The sequence below is a fragment of the Carcharhinus amblyrhynchos genome, chromosome 26, assembly GCF_965287045.1.
Source record: "Carcharhinus amblyrhynchos chromosome 26, sCarAmb.v2.hapA, whole genome shotgun sequence".
In the NCBI taxonomy this organism is placed as follows: domain Eukaryota; kingdom Metazoa; phylum Chordata; class Chondrichthyes; order Carcharhiniformes; family Carcharhinidae; genus Carcharhinus; species Carcharhinus amblyrhynchos.
The window spans coordinates 28,920,965-28,935,616 of record NC_137349.1 but is presented as its reverse complement, the minus strand read 5'-3'; the positions used below and the strand labels follow the sequence as shown (position 1 = coordinate 28,935,616).

The window sequence follows — 14,652 nt, the reverse complement described above, 5'->3', positions numbered from 1 at the left end:
ACCAGATGGGACACATAAAATTGCATTTATCTGGCCCCTTGATGGGCTCCATTGCCAGTTTGATTGTCGGTGGGCACGCTTCCAACTATCACATGCGCCGTTAACTGACATATTGCACAAGTGGGCAACTATGTCGGGTGCACATCCCAATGTCTTTTCACGATTTCCGGGTTGGCGTCCATTCACCCAAACAACATAAAATTCTGACTCTGGAGCTTCATGTGCTTTTTTGCAGCTTTATGAATTTGGCCTCCTGGTTTTAGCGATTCTACTCATTTCTTTCCTTATTGTTTCTCCCAAATGCACAATCACATTTATCTATATTCATTTTCACCTGACCTCCAACTGCCCAATCTAGAAAGTTTGCTGCCCTCCTGAAATTGCTTTCAGGGTCCTTGCAAGGTTAACAACACTCTCTATTTTTGTATCATTGGCAATTTTTGATATCGTGCCGTCTGTAAATGTTGTCAGAGTATTTACGTATATTGGGAAAACAGTTCCAACACTGATCTCCTGAGGATATTACTGTTCATATCTCTCCAGTCTAAAACACAGGCCTTACTCCAGAATTATTCTTTGTTTTTTGTCCTTTAATCACGTCTAACCCAAGCTGTCACTCTCCCTTTCAGACTATTGTCTTCATTTTATCAAGTATTTTAAGTGACACCTTGTCAAATGACTTTTGAAAGATATATACACAACATCTATATCAGCACACTCAATTATTTGCACAAAGACCGTGATTAAATTTATCAAACAGAATTTGCCTTCACATATCTGGGCTGGCCATTCTTATCCAACCTAGGAGAGTATTAATTTTACCCGTATGTAGTCTCTTGAAACTTAGCTGTAACCAATGTCATACCGGCATTGAGTCATGTTGACCACAAAGTAATCAAGTTCCAGTTGTGTGCTGAACTGAATACACTCGTCAATAATTAGCTTCAACATGCTGGGATTGGGGAAGGGAAGCTTCTGTTAAGATGCTTGATCATTATCCCATAGCCCCTGCTGGAAAATGTACGCATAGGTGCCAGATCAGGCTAGGGGTGATGCTTTCTGCTGCTAAATATCCTGCTGACATTTTTTGTCAGTTGAAGAATGGTCACTTGAGCAGGAACTGGAAGGTTGGCCATTGAAATGCTCCTTGAGCACTGAAAACCAGCTATTCTCACACTGATATTTATAAATACATAATCTATGAATAGAGTTGTGACAAATGATTGAGTTGTTTGTTTCGCTTAATGTTCTTTTCATTAAAAGATCAAATGAGATTGTTTTCTTGGTTTAATGGTTTCTTTGATGTGAAAAAGCTTATTTATTCTATAGTATAGTGTGAAGTATTTACCACAGGTGTTCAAATGGTTAGTTTCTTCTGGATAATATCAGCACACAAAAAATCTTCAGGATCTCCCAAATATTAATTCCTTTTTTTGTTTAATTCATACCTTCTTAGAATTATAGAATCATAAAATCCCTACAGTGCAGAAAGAGGCCATTCAGCGCATCAAATTTGCACTAACTCTCTCTGACAGAATATCTCACCTAGGACCTTTCTCCTGCCCTATCCCTGTAACCCCACACATCTACTATGACTAATCCATCTAACCTAGACATCTTTGGATACTAAGGGGCAATTTAGCACAGCCAATCCACATGACCCGCACATCTTTGCATTGTGGGAGAAAACTGGAGCACCTGGAGGAAACCCACACAGAATGTGCAGACTCCATACAAACAGTCACTCAAGACCAGAATAGAACTTGGGTCTCTGGAGCTGTGAGGCAGCAGTGCTAACCACTGTGCATCCCATCTTGGATGGCTTTTTCCAATAACAACAATCTGTACTTATATAGCGCCTTTAACTTAATCCCAAGAAGCTTCACACCAACATTATAAAACAAAACATAACATGAAGCCACACAAGACAACATTGGGTCAGATGACCAAAATATTTGGTCAAAGATCTAGGTTTTAGGGAGTGTCTTAAAGGGGGAAAGTGAGGCAGAGAAGCTGGGAGGTATTTAAAGGAATTCCAAAGGTTGGGTCTGAGGAAACCGAAGGTGTAGTCACCAGTGGTGAAGTGATTAAAATCGAGGGTGCTCAAGAAGCCAAAATTAGATGAGCATAGATATCTCAGAGGGTTAGAATCATAGAATCCCTACAATGCAGAAGGAGGCCATTCAGCCCATTGAAAACAAGGATGAGAATTTTAAAATCAAGACATTGCTGGAACAAAAGCTAATGTGTTGAATTAGAGTGTTTGAAACGATAAGGTTATTGTGGACTGGGAAATGAGAGCTACACAGAAGGGGGTAACAACGCCATTAAATCCCTCTGAAGCAAAATGACGACTTTCCAATAGCACTTTTGACATGTAGAAACATCCCACTGCAATGTGAATTAGCCCCATCAGAGTTATTGATGGGCAGAAACTTCGCAATCATGCTGCCAAAGAAATGAACCCCAAGCTTGAGAGTCAAGGGCTATCAGAAGGTTCAGGACTAGAACAGTCTTACAGACAGCGACAAGCTTCCACTTACAATAGGCTGATCAGAGCTGATGAAGTCTTGATCAGGGACCTTGACAGAAAAGGTGAAACCATGCTGAGTGATGAAGGTCAGTGATGGAATTACTTGATATATACCCCAGAAGGCACAATCAGTCTTCTCCTCATTCCTCCTGGCAAACCTCTGATCGTATATTTAAGCAAACCTGTTGCAAACACCTAAGGAATTGAAACGCCAAGTAGTACAATTCAACTCCAGCCCAGTAAAGTCAGCCCTAAGCAGTTAAGACTACCACACCTCCAAATGTGAAAAGAACAGGATCTGGAAGAGTTGTAAAGCCTCCAGGCCATCTGAACCTGTCAGAGACTTGGGAGGAGAAGCAAATACAATTGGGTAAAGACTTGAGAAGAGGTGTAGTATTAGGGTGTCTGGGACTGTCAGGGTTAATGTGGGGCTGGGGAAACAGTACCTCCCACATTATGCTGTAGAAAGTAGCACAGTGTAGGAGTGAGTCTGGTAGAAATTGGCATGAAGATGGCATCTAGTCAGGACTATATGCTATGTATATGTATACCATTATGTGTTATTAATAAACAGTTATTGTTCAACCATACCAGCCTCTAGACCTCATCAGGAGACAACACACAACTTTATATCATAATGTAGAGTAGATCAGTGAATGTGGCAGTGACAAGGGACTGGGACCAGAATTCTCCCATTTTGCCCGCCACAGGGATTGTAGCAGGTGGAGGTGCGGGGTGGGGGGGGGGGGGGGGGGGGGGGCGGGGGGCGGTGTTGTGGACATACCATGAAAAGGTCCATTGATCTCAGGCAGAATTTTCCAGCTTTGGGGCCAGCGTGGCCAGAAAATCCTGCCCTGGAATTTGGTGTGGCTTAACACTTTGTCAGTCGAGTTTTGGATTACTGCAAATTTATGGATGCTGGAATGGAAGAGATCAGTAAGGCGTGGTCTGGAATAATCAAATCTAGATGTAAGGAAGGCATAAATGAGGGTTTCAGCACCAAATGAGCTGAGACAAAGGCAGATTAGGGTGATGTTAATGAGCTGGAAATAGGTAGTCTTAGTAATGACGCTAACATGTGGTCAGAAGCTCGGCTCCCAGTCAGAAATGACACCAAGGTTGTGAACAGGTTGTCTCATCTCAAACTGTTGTCAGGAAAAGGTTAGGGGAATGGAGTTTGGAATGCTGACTTAGAATTATAGAATCCCTACATTGCAGAAGGAGGCCATTTGGCCCATCGAGTCTGCACTGACTCTCTCTGACAGAGTACCTTGCCCAGGTCTTCTCCCCTGTTCTATCCCTGTAACCCTGCACATTCACCTACACGTCTTAGAGATGGATTTTAACTTTTAAAAAATGGGCAGGCTTGTTTTGGGTGGAAGTTTAAACTCCCAAAAATCTATTACCTGATCCAAACCAAAAAACCCACTTTACCTGAGGTTGGATGGTGGACGGGGGCAAAACCCCTCCAAGGTACCCCATTCATCATCTAAATCAGTCACTCTCTCCTCCATTGGCAGCAATGTGTACCATCTGCAAGATGCACTGCAGCAACTCACCAAGACTCCTTTGGCAGCATCTTCCAAACCTACAGACTCCACCACCCAGAAGGACAAGGGCAGAAGATACATGGTAACATCAGCACCTCCTGCAAGCTCCCCTCCAAGCCACTCACCACCCTGACTTGGAACTTGGCTGTCATTCACTGTCGCTGGTTCAGAATTCTGGAACTCCCTCCTTAACAGGACGGTGGGTGTACCTATACCATATGGACTGCAGTGGTTCAAGAAGGCAGTTCACCACCACTTTCTCAAGGGTAATCAGGGATGGGCAACAAATCAGTCTAGCCAGTGATGCCCACGTCTCATGGAAGAATACCCCCTGTAGCTGGAACTAAATTCTGCACATTATTTCTTTACATCATCTTTAAACTTGAACTGAGGTCTGATGTTGTGATTCTGTACTGCTTAGCAAAGTCTGAAGAACTGGAGGCACAGAGTTATTTCTGTGACTAGAAGTATTTAATGGAGAAGTTGTTCTGAATCATTAGATGAGCACTTTAAATTGTTCCATAGATCAGACTGGCCAATCACACCCTGTTCCCGCAGCAGCGAGGCTGGAGGATTTGGTGTCCAACCAAATCTCCGCCCACTGCAGTGGGATGGGAAAATCCCACTGGTATGAATGGCTGTAACATTCCGACCTTGGTCATCGAACCTAATGGGCGGGGTTTTCCAGTCACGCTCGCCCCTAAATCTGGAAAATCCCACCCAAGGTCAACAGACCTTTGCACAGTCTGCCCCCTTGCCGACTACAATTCCCATGGTAGGCGAGATGGGAAAGTTCACCCCCATGTCTCCTTATGTGTCTCAGTGTCACACTTTAATTTATAATGTTCCTTGAAGCACCTTGGGATATTTCATTACATCAACAGTGCTTCATAAATATAACTTGTCATTGCTCTTGATACATCATGCAATACTAAGAGGTTGCTGCATTGTTGGGGGTGCTCGTTTTCAGATGAGACATTTAACTGCAATCGGTCAGCCTGTTGGGGTGGACATTACAGATCCCATTGGACTATTCAACCAAGGGCAGGGGAGTTACCTCCGCAACTCGGCCAATGATTATTTCTTGCCAACAGGTAAACTAGTCATTGATACCGTTTGTCGTTTGTGTGCAAGTTGACTGCCACACTAGTCTACATAACAACAGTGATCACACTGAAAAAGTAATTAATTAGTCATCAGGGACTCTGAAACATCCCGAGAATGTGAAGGACACTGTATAAATACAAGAATTTTATTACATTTATAAAGTTACCTCCTGCGCCAGATGACTGAAGACAATTAATTGGATGCAAGTGGATAAAAAAAGTTATAGTTAATTGGACAGTACAGCACTCTCTTATCCTGTACAGGAGCTACCGCCTTTCTTTTAACTCTAGTCTCTGGGGTGGGACTTGAACCCACTTCTGGTACAGAGTTAAACTTCTGTACCATTAACAATGACTCTTTGAAATGCCTGTTATGTTTCTTTGACAGTATTGAAGCACCTCAGAGTGCAACATGATCTATATAGAGAACCTGAATATTATTGCATTCTGTATGATGGTCATTTTGAAATGTTTGTCATATTCCTTTGGATATTTTATGAATTAAATATATTTTTGCTAAAAAAAGTAAGTAAAGACACTTTCGGTGTTGATGTACGTGGAGCAGATCTGGCCAATTCCTCACTCCTGGGCTGTGGTAACCAGAGCTGGGGGTCGAAAATACATGACTGCGTTCAAATATCGTGATGCACTAGATAAAGGGGGGGAGGAGGGAAATATGCTCAACATTGCCTTACCCTGATGCCCACGTTTGTGTGTGGCTGCATCAAGCTGTATGTAGATCTTCAGTATGCAAACACCAAGTGTCAAGAGGTGCTAAGGTTTGTGAAGGATGAGTCTGGGCACACTGCCACAGAACGCTCCAAGTAGTTGGAACGTACTGTACCACCTGTCCCTCATGGAAACATTTATACAGAGAAATACCTTTGACCACAAGTCATCAAGCAGTAGTATACACTTAACATCCTAGAGGCCCTGAGGGTAAAAATGACAGTGGATCCTGCCAGATGGTTCCCTGAGCAAAATGTTAAGTTTATTTGGTAGAATGCCTCATCACCAGACCTTCCTAGCAAGCACCAAAATCTAGCTTGGCTGGTGGTGGGTAAGGCACTCCCCTTGAGGTCATCCATTTTGGTAGGAAGAACAGCAAAATGGACTATCATTTAAATGGTAAAAAAATTGCAGCATGCTGCTGTGCAGAGGGACCTGGGCGTCCTTGTGCATGAATCACAAAAACTTGATGCGGTAGATAAGAAGGCAAATGGAATTTTGTCCTTCATTGCTTGAGGGATGGAGTTTAAAATCAGGGAGGTTATGTTGCAGCTGTGTAAGGTGCTGGTGAGTACCCTGTACAGTTTTGGTCTCCTTACTTGAGAAAGAATATACTGACACTGAAGGGGGTGCAGAGGAGATTCACTAGGTTGATTCTGGAATTAGGATGTTTGGTTTTCGAGGAGAGACTGAATAGACTGGGACTGTACTCATTGGAATTTAGAAGAATGAGGGCGCGGGTGGCGGGGGGAGCGGAAATCACATAGAAACATGTAGAATTATGAATGGAATAGACAAAAGCAGGGAGAATGTTTCCACTGGTGGGTGAAACTAGGGGGCATAGCCTCAAAATAAGGGGAGCAGATTTAGGACTGAATTGAGAAGGAACTTCTTCACCCAAAGGGTTGTGAATCTGTGGAATCCGCTGCCCAGTGAAGCAGTTGAGGCTACTACAAAAAGATCAGCCATGATCTTATTCAATGGTGGAGCAGGCTCGAGGGGCCAAATGCTCTACTCCTGCTCCAAACTCTTACGTTCTTCTAACATGCCCAGAATGTCACCCCATTCTAACATTGCCCTTGAGGTGGCTGTGGTGGGGAAGAGACCATTGTCCACCTCCTTGTGGAATGCGTCTTTGCAAAGGTCTGGAGACAGATGAGCTGAGGCTCATCCCAAACAGATTTGTAACACAGGACTCTGTGCTCTATGGGCTGTTACCCATATCCTGCTGAAATAACTGTCCAGAGGCCAGCGTCCCTTCACCAGGTTCCTTTTATTTACAAACCCTATTCCACGCCTGGAGTGCTTCAGGTACAAAGTCAGTGGACCCAACACTCCCATTTCAGATACAGCTAAGACTCCCTGTTTGGGCAGGCAATGATGGCCTCAGTCAGGGAGCTCATACTCCAAAGACCAACCTCATAGACCTCACTGAAGTCATTACATCTGCCTGTGACCCATATCCCTTAATACCTATGCTTAATAAGTATTTATATATTTCAGATTTAAAGTTAGCAACTAATCTAGCATTAGCTGCCGATTGTGAAAGACTGTTGCAAACCTCTGCTGCTCTTTCCTAACGTTTCTGCTGAATGTTCTAACCCTCATTTTGAGATTATGTTCTTTAGTTGTGGAATCTTCAACCAATGGAAGTGGTTTATCTTTATCTACCCTGTCTTTTTCTGTTAGTATTATGGAGACCTTCATTGGGTCACCGCTTAACCTTCTAAATGCTTGAGAAAATAAGGTTTAATTTGTATGATCTATCCTCATAATTAAACCCCTGAAATCCAGGTATCATTCTTGTAAATCTACTCTGCGCTCCCTCCAAGGCTAATATATCCTTCTGAGGTGGTGCCCCGATCTGCTCACAGCGACTCCAAGTGGGGTCTAACCAGGGTTTTGTATAACTGCAGCATAACCTCTGCATCCTTATATTCCAGTCCCCTCGATATAAACACCAGCATTTCATTAGCCTTCTTGACTACTTTCTGCATTTGGCATTTTAAAGATCTGTGCACCTGAACCCACTCCACCCTCCCCTGTACCCCACAAATCTCTTTGGAAGGTGGGATGTCAGCTACTGCTCCGACAATCAGGTGCATTCAATGTGGTCTTGTGCAGTGAGCAATTTTGCCATTATAAAGTTGCCTGGCCGACAGAGTATTTCCAGCATATTTTGTTTACTCTTCTTGGCTTGAACCCTGTAATAGTGGGAATGATGTCAGTTTGAATTGCTAAATCTCCCACTGTTCTGCAGTAACGTAAATTCCTTGAATGACTAAATTACATTGAGAAACTGGCAGGGTTTCTCCAGGTCGGTAACATAATTCTGAGAATGTCATGCTCAAGTGTAGCTGAATTGGAGAGAAGGAAACTTGCATGTGGATGGCAAGTTCCTTTTTAAAATTACAGCAGTAAGTTTCTTTGAGCGTGTTAAATATATAAGTGAGATGAGACCACTGTTAAAGACTGATTTTATCATTAACAGTCTATATTGGATGTGACCTGTGAACTGATAAAGCATGAAAACTATTCACAATCTTTAGTCACGTGAAAGATTGTTGCCATGAACTAGAATATAAATAGAATCACAAATATCCTTTAGACACAGTTTGTCTCATCACTGCCTACATCAGCGAAATAGTCCTCAAACTGCTAATCTAATTCATTACCTATTCACATTATTAAAACATTTTAAATGCAACACTTTTGTTAATGTATTATATATTATAATTTAGTGTGAAGGGGTGGGAGGTTGCTCCACGATTACTAATCCATTTGAAAAGGTATCCTTCGACCAAAAAAGGTTGAAAAATCACCAGCCCAAAGTGATCATCCTTCTTGGGTGAACAAGAACAATGAATCCCAGTTGGCTGTTTTATTGTACAGTCACAGACAAGCGCAAGCCAGTCCTCACACACCATTGTGGCTTCACATTCAATGGTAATCCATCTACTATTACAGCAGCTAACCCAGGGCAGTTTAGGGATAACTAACGTGGCTCAAGACTGAACTAAACATTGGCTTTATCAGCTCAGCCCATTAGCACTGCTCATAGATTCAACTTTTTCACCAAAATATAAGCCAGGCTATAATTCATAGAATACCTACAGTGCAGAAGGAGGCCATTTGGCCCATCAAGTCTGCACCGACTCTCCGAAAGATCTTACTTAGGCCCACACCCCAACCCCATCTCCACCTATCCCTGTAACCCTGTGCATTTACCATGGCTAATCCACCTAACCTATACATCTTTGAACACTAAGGGGAAATTTAGAATGGCCAATCCATCTAATCTACACATCTCTGAACACTAAGGGCAATTAAGCATGGCCAATCCATTTAACCTGGACTAAGATTGGCCATGATAAATTATCCCTTAGTGTCAGCGGGAAAGGCAGAGTCTGGGTGGGATTGTGATCGGTGCAGACCCAATGGGCCAAATGGCCTTCTTCTGTACTGTGATTCTATGAAATCTTTGGAGTGTGGGAGGAAATCAGACCACCCAAAGGAAACCCACACACAGATGGGGAGAATATGCAAACTCCACACAGTCACCCATGGCTGGAACCAAACCCAGGTTCCTGGCACTGTGAGGCAGCAGTGCTAACCTGTCATCAGTGTCATTCTAATGAAAAAAGGAAATGCTGGGGGGAAAAAAGCACCTGTGGAAATTGAAACAGAAACAGAGTTAACATTTCAGATGTGTCTTTATATCAGAACTGGGAGAAGTTATTAATGTAAAAAGGTTTAAGCGAGTGAAAATGCTGAGGAGATGGAAAAAGGAAAGATTTGTGCATAGTGATGAACAAGAGAGATGACATGAGTCAAGAGTTGATGGGTTCAACTAATGGAACAAGAAATTAAAGATGTGTCTAGATATGCGTGACTGACAGAATGATGACCTTCCGAAAACAAGAAAAAAATCAAAAGTAGAATTGAGACTAGCAAAGAAAAATGAAACAAAATGGGAGCACAGATTACAGTCTGAAATTGTTGAACTCAATGTTGAACCTTGAAGCCAGTAAGGTGCCTCATTGAAAGGTGAGGTGCTGTTCCTCAAGCTCACTGTGTTTCATTCAATGATTGCAGGGGATCAGGGATAAAGAGGTTAGTGTGAGAGCAAGGTGGAGAATTAAAATGATGGGTGACTGGAAGATTGGGTTATGCCTACAGACTGAATGGAGGTGATCTGTAAAGCATTCTGCCATTCTACATTTGGTCTTCCCGGTGAGTAGACTGCACTGAGAGCAGCGAAGACTGTATACTAAATTGGAAGAAGTTAAAGTAAATTGCTGTCTCCTCTGGCAGAGTTTGGGGCCTTGGACGGTGAGGAGTGGAGACAAAGGACATGTGCTGCATCTCCTGCACTTGCATGGACCGGCGCCATATGGGAAGAGGTGGGTTTGTTGGGGGTAATTGAGGAGTGGAGTGTTGTGGAGGAAACAGTCTCTCACAGTGAGTCACAATATGCCTGACCAAGGTCTGATGGTGTCTGAAATTACGGTGTTCAACTTTCAAAGATGCCGCAAAAAAGATATTTTATGATTCCTGAATAATGTTTCTTGCTTCAAATTATGCCATGCCAATGTAATCTTTTTTAGTAATGTGATACTAGTTGCGTTTCATCGCATCATAGCAAATATCACAGAATTGTTATGGAGGCCATTTGCCCAGTGTGTCTTCACTAACTCTCATAATGAAGATCCTGGCTTAGTGCCTGCCTTTCCCATATCGCTGCATCGATCATCTAATCATTAACATACTCATCTAATGCCCTCTGGAATGCCTGCCTCACCACATTTCCATGGCAGAACATTCCAGACCCAAACCACTCTTTATGAGGTTTTTCTCACATCACATGTACAAGTCCATATATACCGAATATATATATAGATACCTACATATACCTAAACATGCTGTACTTTTACACATTATAGGCCCAAATTGTGCAAACCAAACCCTCACCATGGGGAATGAGGATGGCTTTGTGTGTGGCTGCAATAATGTCTCCCGCCATAGAGGGGCGCGATAGTTCGGAGTTGTAATTCTTTCCACGCTCTGGAGTGGATGCCGGGGCGGGGCGGAGAGACGAGAGGGCGGAGTAATGACTCCTCCCAGCCTGCGGGAGGCGCGATGGGTGAACGATGTAGTGACTCCTCCCATCCGGCGGTGTAGTTACTCCTCCCAGCCGGCAGTGGCGCAATAGTTTAGTGGTGTAGTAACTCCTCCCAGTCGGCAGTGGCGCAATAGTTTAGTGGTGTAGTAACTCCTCCCAGTCGGCAGTGGCGCAATAGTTTAATGGCGTAGTAACTCTTCCCGCGCAATGTGGTAGGAGATGCAATCATTGGGCGGTGTAGTGACTCCTCCCGCCCGGCGGTGTAGTTACCCCTCCAGACCGGCGGAGGCGCGATGACTGGATGGTGTAGAGATTCCTCCCAGCCGGCGGTGCAGTGACTCCTCCCAGCTGGCAATGTAGTTACTCCTCCCAGCCTGCGGGGGGCGCGATGGGTGAGCGGTGAACTGACTCCTCCCAGTCGGCAGTGTAGTTACTCCTCCCAGCCTGCGGGGAACGAGATGAGTGGGCGGTGTAGTTACTGCTCCCAGCCTCCGGGGGGCGAGATGGGTGGGCTGTGTACTGTGTTTACGCCAGTCCAACGCCGGCATACCCACATCATAAGTGACTCTTCCCAGCCTGCGGGGGGCGGGAATGGTGAATGGTATAGTGACTCTTCCCAGGCGGCAGTGTAGTTACTCCTCCCAGCCTGTGGGGAGCGCGATGGGTGGGCGGTGTAACGGGCAGGGAGGTAGCTGTGTTCGCGGTGCAGTGTGGGGAACGGTGGCTGTGGCCAGGCGGAGCTGGGAGTGCTGCGGGGGGACAGGGGGTGGGGGGGAAGCGGAGGGGGGAAAAAAAACTGTGAAAATTATATTGGCTGGACGGCCGAGCCACTTTTGCTTTCTTGACGTAACACCGTCGGGATAGAAACTCAACAACTCTGATTTTTTTTATAAAAGATTGTACTGGTCCGCTCGAGTTGAGGAAAATGTCGGAAAATCAGCCCAACAACCCGAACCGGGTGAGGAACAACAACCTGAACCCCAACCCGCTCATCAATGTCCGGGACCGGCTCTTCCACGCACTCTTCTTCAAGATGGCCGTGACATACGCCAGGGTGTTTCCCCCATCCTTCCGGAGAATGTTTGAGTTTTTCGTGCTATTGAAGGTTAATGTTTTTATTTAGTGTTTTTATTGGGGGGGGGGGGTAAAGGCCCCGGGCTCGAGATGGGGGGCAAGGGGGTTGTGCGCACGCGCGCCCATTCCCCTATTGGCCGGGGTTGACATTAAACACTTTCCTGATTTAATATACTCCATTGTATTTTTAACTTTACCGTCATATGTATGGTATAGTTTGTACAGCCTTGTGATTGCCTAAGGTTTACGGGCTTCCCACCACGAATTGCCCTCCTGGTATCCGTGTTACCTGATAATGTTAAAGATCTCTCTCTCTCTCCATATACTGCCTCCCCCCTCTACTTTAAATCTGCTGTCATCAGCTTTCATCTCAAATAAACAATCTCCCCATTCTTGCAAACTACCAACTGTGGGTGGCACAGTGGTTAGTACTGCTGCCTCACAGTGTCAGGGACTCTGGTTCAATTCCGGCCTTAGGCAACTGTCTGTGGAGTTTGCATGTTCTCTCCGTGTATGAGTAGATTTCCTCGGGGTGCTGTTGTTTCCTGCCACAGTCCGAAGGACATGCTGGTTAGGTGCATTGGCCATGCTAAATTGAGCCTTAGTGTCGGGGGGATTAGCAAGGTAAATACATGGGGTTACGTGGATAGGCTTATTTTCAGTGCAGGCTTGATGGGCCAAATGGTAGTCCTCTGCAATGTTGAGATTCTATGATCTTCAACATCCCTTCCCCAAAGTTCTTCAATGTGTCATCGCCTCCCAAATGTTTCAATTTCTCCAAATCAGGTTTTTGCTCTATTGTCTTGGGAGGAGAAATCTCATCCAGGACACACACATGGTATATCTCCTTATCTGCTTTGACTTGGATGCAGGCTTTGGCATGGTTCATGTGCTATTTTCCAATACCTATCATTGCCTGGCTGGGTGGGACTGCACTTCCCATGATGTGTTTTTATCCATGAAATCCTAACCAGACAATATCCACACTGCTGTCTCTGCTCCCAATCATAGGAGTGGGTTAGCTAGTTTTTGTGCCTGTTCATCATTCAATGAATTCATGGCTGATCTGCAATATCTATCGTTCTCCAGATTTCTACCCTTGAAGCCCTTCTGTTCCTTATCACTGTGCAGCTTCTTGACGTCCAAAAACACAGTGCCACTTTCCCCATGTACATCAACAGCATCCACCTTTAATTCATCACTATCACTTTCATATCCTTCACTGACTCTAAATTGACAGATCTCTTGTCTGACATCCAGTCCTATATTTGGAAGTTTCCAGCAACTAAATATTGGGAAGTCCAAAGCCATTGTCATTGTTCCCAGCCACTGACTCCATCCCTCTTCCTGGCAACTGTGAGGTTGAACAATACTTAGCTTTGCAATAGCTTTTGTTATATTTGACCCTGAGATGGCTTCAAACTACATTAGCCCCATTACTAAGATTGTCTTGTCTCCGCTTGCCTAACATGACCCGACTTGCAATTACTCCTGGCTTACTTCCTGCATTCTATCTGTCTCAAACTTGAGGTGATCCAAATCTCTGCTGCATCTGCTCTAACTCTCTCCAAGTCTGGTACACCTTTTATTTCTGTGCTCGTGGATTTACATTGGCACCTGTTTATTCAATGTTTCGATTTTTTATAATTCTCACTCTGGTTTTCAACTTTCTTGTGCCTTGCCCTTCCCTATCTTTGTAATTTCATTCAGCTCCACATTTCTTTAAAGTTTATATGCTCCCCTAATCATGATGACTTCTGCTTCCCAGATTTAAATAGTTCCACCGTTGATGAGCATGCTTTTTCACCAAGTATCTAAGCTCTGGCATTGCCTCTCAAAACCTCTCCACTTGTCTTTCCTCCTTTAAGATGCTCCTTAAAATCCAACTCTTTGAGTAAGTTGCCCTAATATCTCCTTATGTGTCTTGGTATCAATTTTGTTTTATAACAATTCTGTAAAGCAGTTTGGGACCTTTTATCACCTTAAAGGTGATCTCTAAATTTAAGTTGTAGTCATTGATTGGTATGTTGATGATTTATTGATTAGGATGACCATATTGATTGCTTATTTATGCTCGATCAAAAAAGCAAGCAGCAAAAAATCAAGATTTTGGTTGCTGATTGTATGTTCTGATAAGATCCATTTACTGTAGACATAATCCACATCTAGCTTTGGACTGGGGCAAAAGGTGTTTACAAACATCAGAACCCTTTAGTTATGTTACCAATTCTCTCAGTCTTGAAGATCTTCAAGCCTCTTCTCGTTTGGTTAAGGGTATATAATACAGCAGGTTGTACGCAAGGTGGAAGATGAATTCTGCATATCACAGGTGTTCTGTAAGCTATAAAACTTAGTGGTTTAAGTATGAAATAAATTGTATTTAAAAATGCTGTGTGATAGAAATTAATGCAACAGGGAAGAGGTGTTTCGGTAATGATGGTCAACAAGAATTTACTGCACTAAAAGAAACAACAGTCAAAATAAAGGAGGCTGTACTCATCATTTTCTGATCCTACAATGGCCACTTCTGTGTTGCTG

At 43.8% G+C, this 14,652-nt stretch overlaps 1 protein-coding gene across 2 annotated transcripts in view; it reads left to right on the top strand.

The window, feature by feature from the left end:
* The first annotated feature begins 11,828 nt into the window (after positions 1-11,828).
* The window catches only part of tmem259 (transmembrane protein 259), a 64,498-nt gene continuing 61,674 nt past the window's right edge, over positions 11,829-14,652 (top strand). For both annotated transcript variants that reach the window (XM_080213152.1, XM_080213151.1), the window contains exon 1: positions 11,829-12,145. In XM_080213152.1, the coding sequence (XP_080069278.1) occupies positions 11,966-12,145 (180 nt within the window). In that variant the 5' untranslated portion in view covers positions 11,829-11,965. The remainder of the gene's footprint in view (positions 12,146-14,652) is intronic.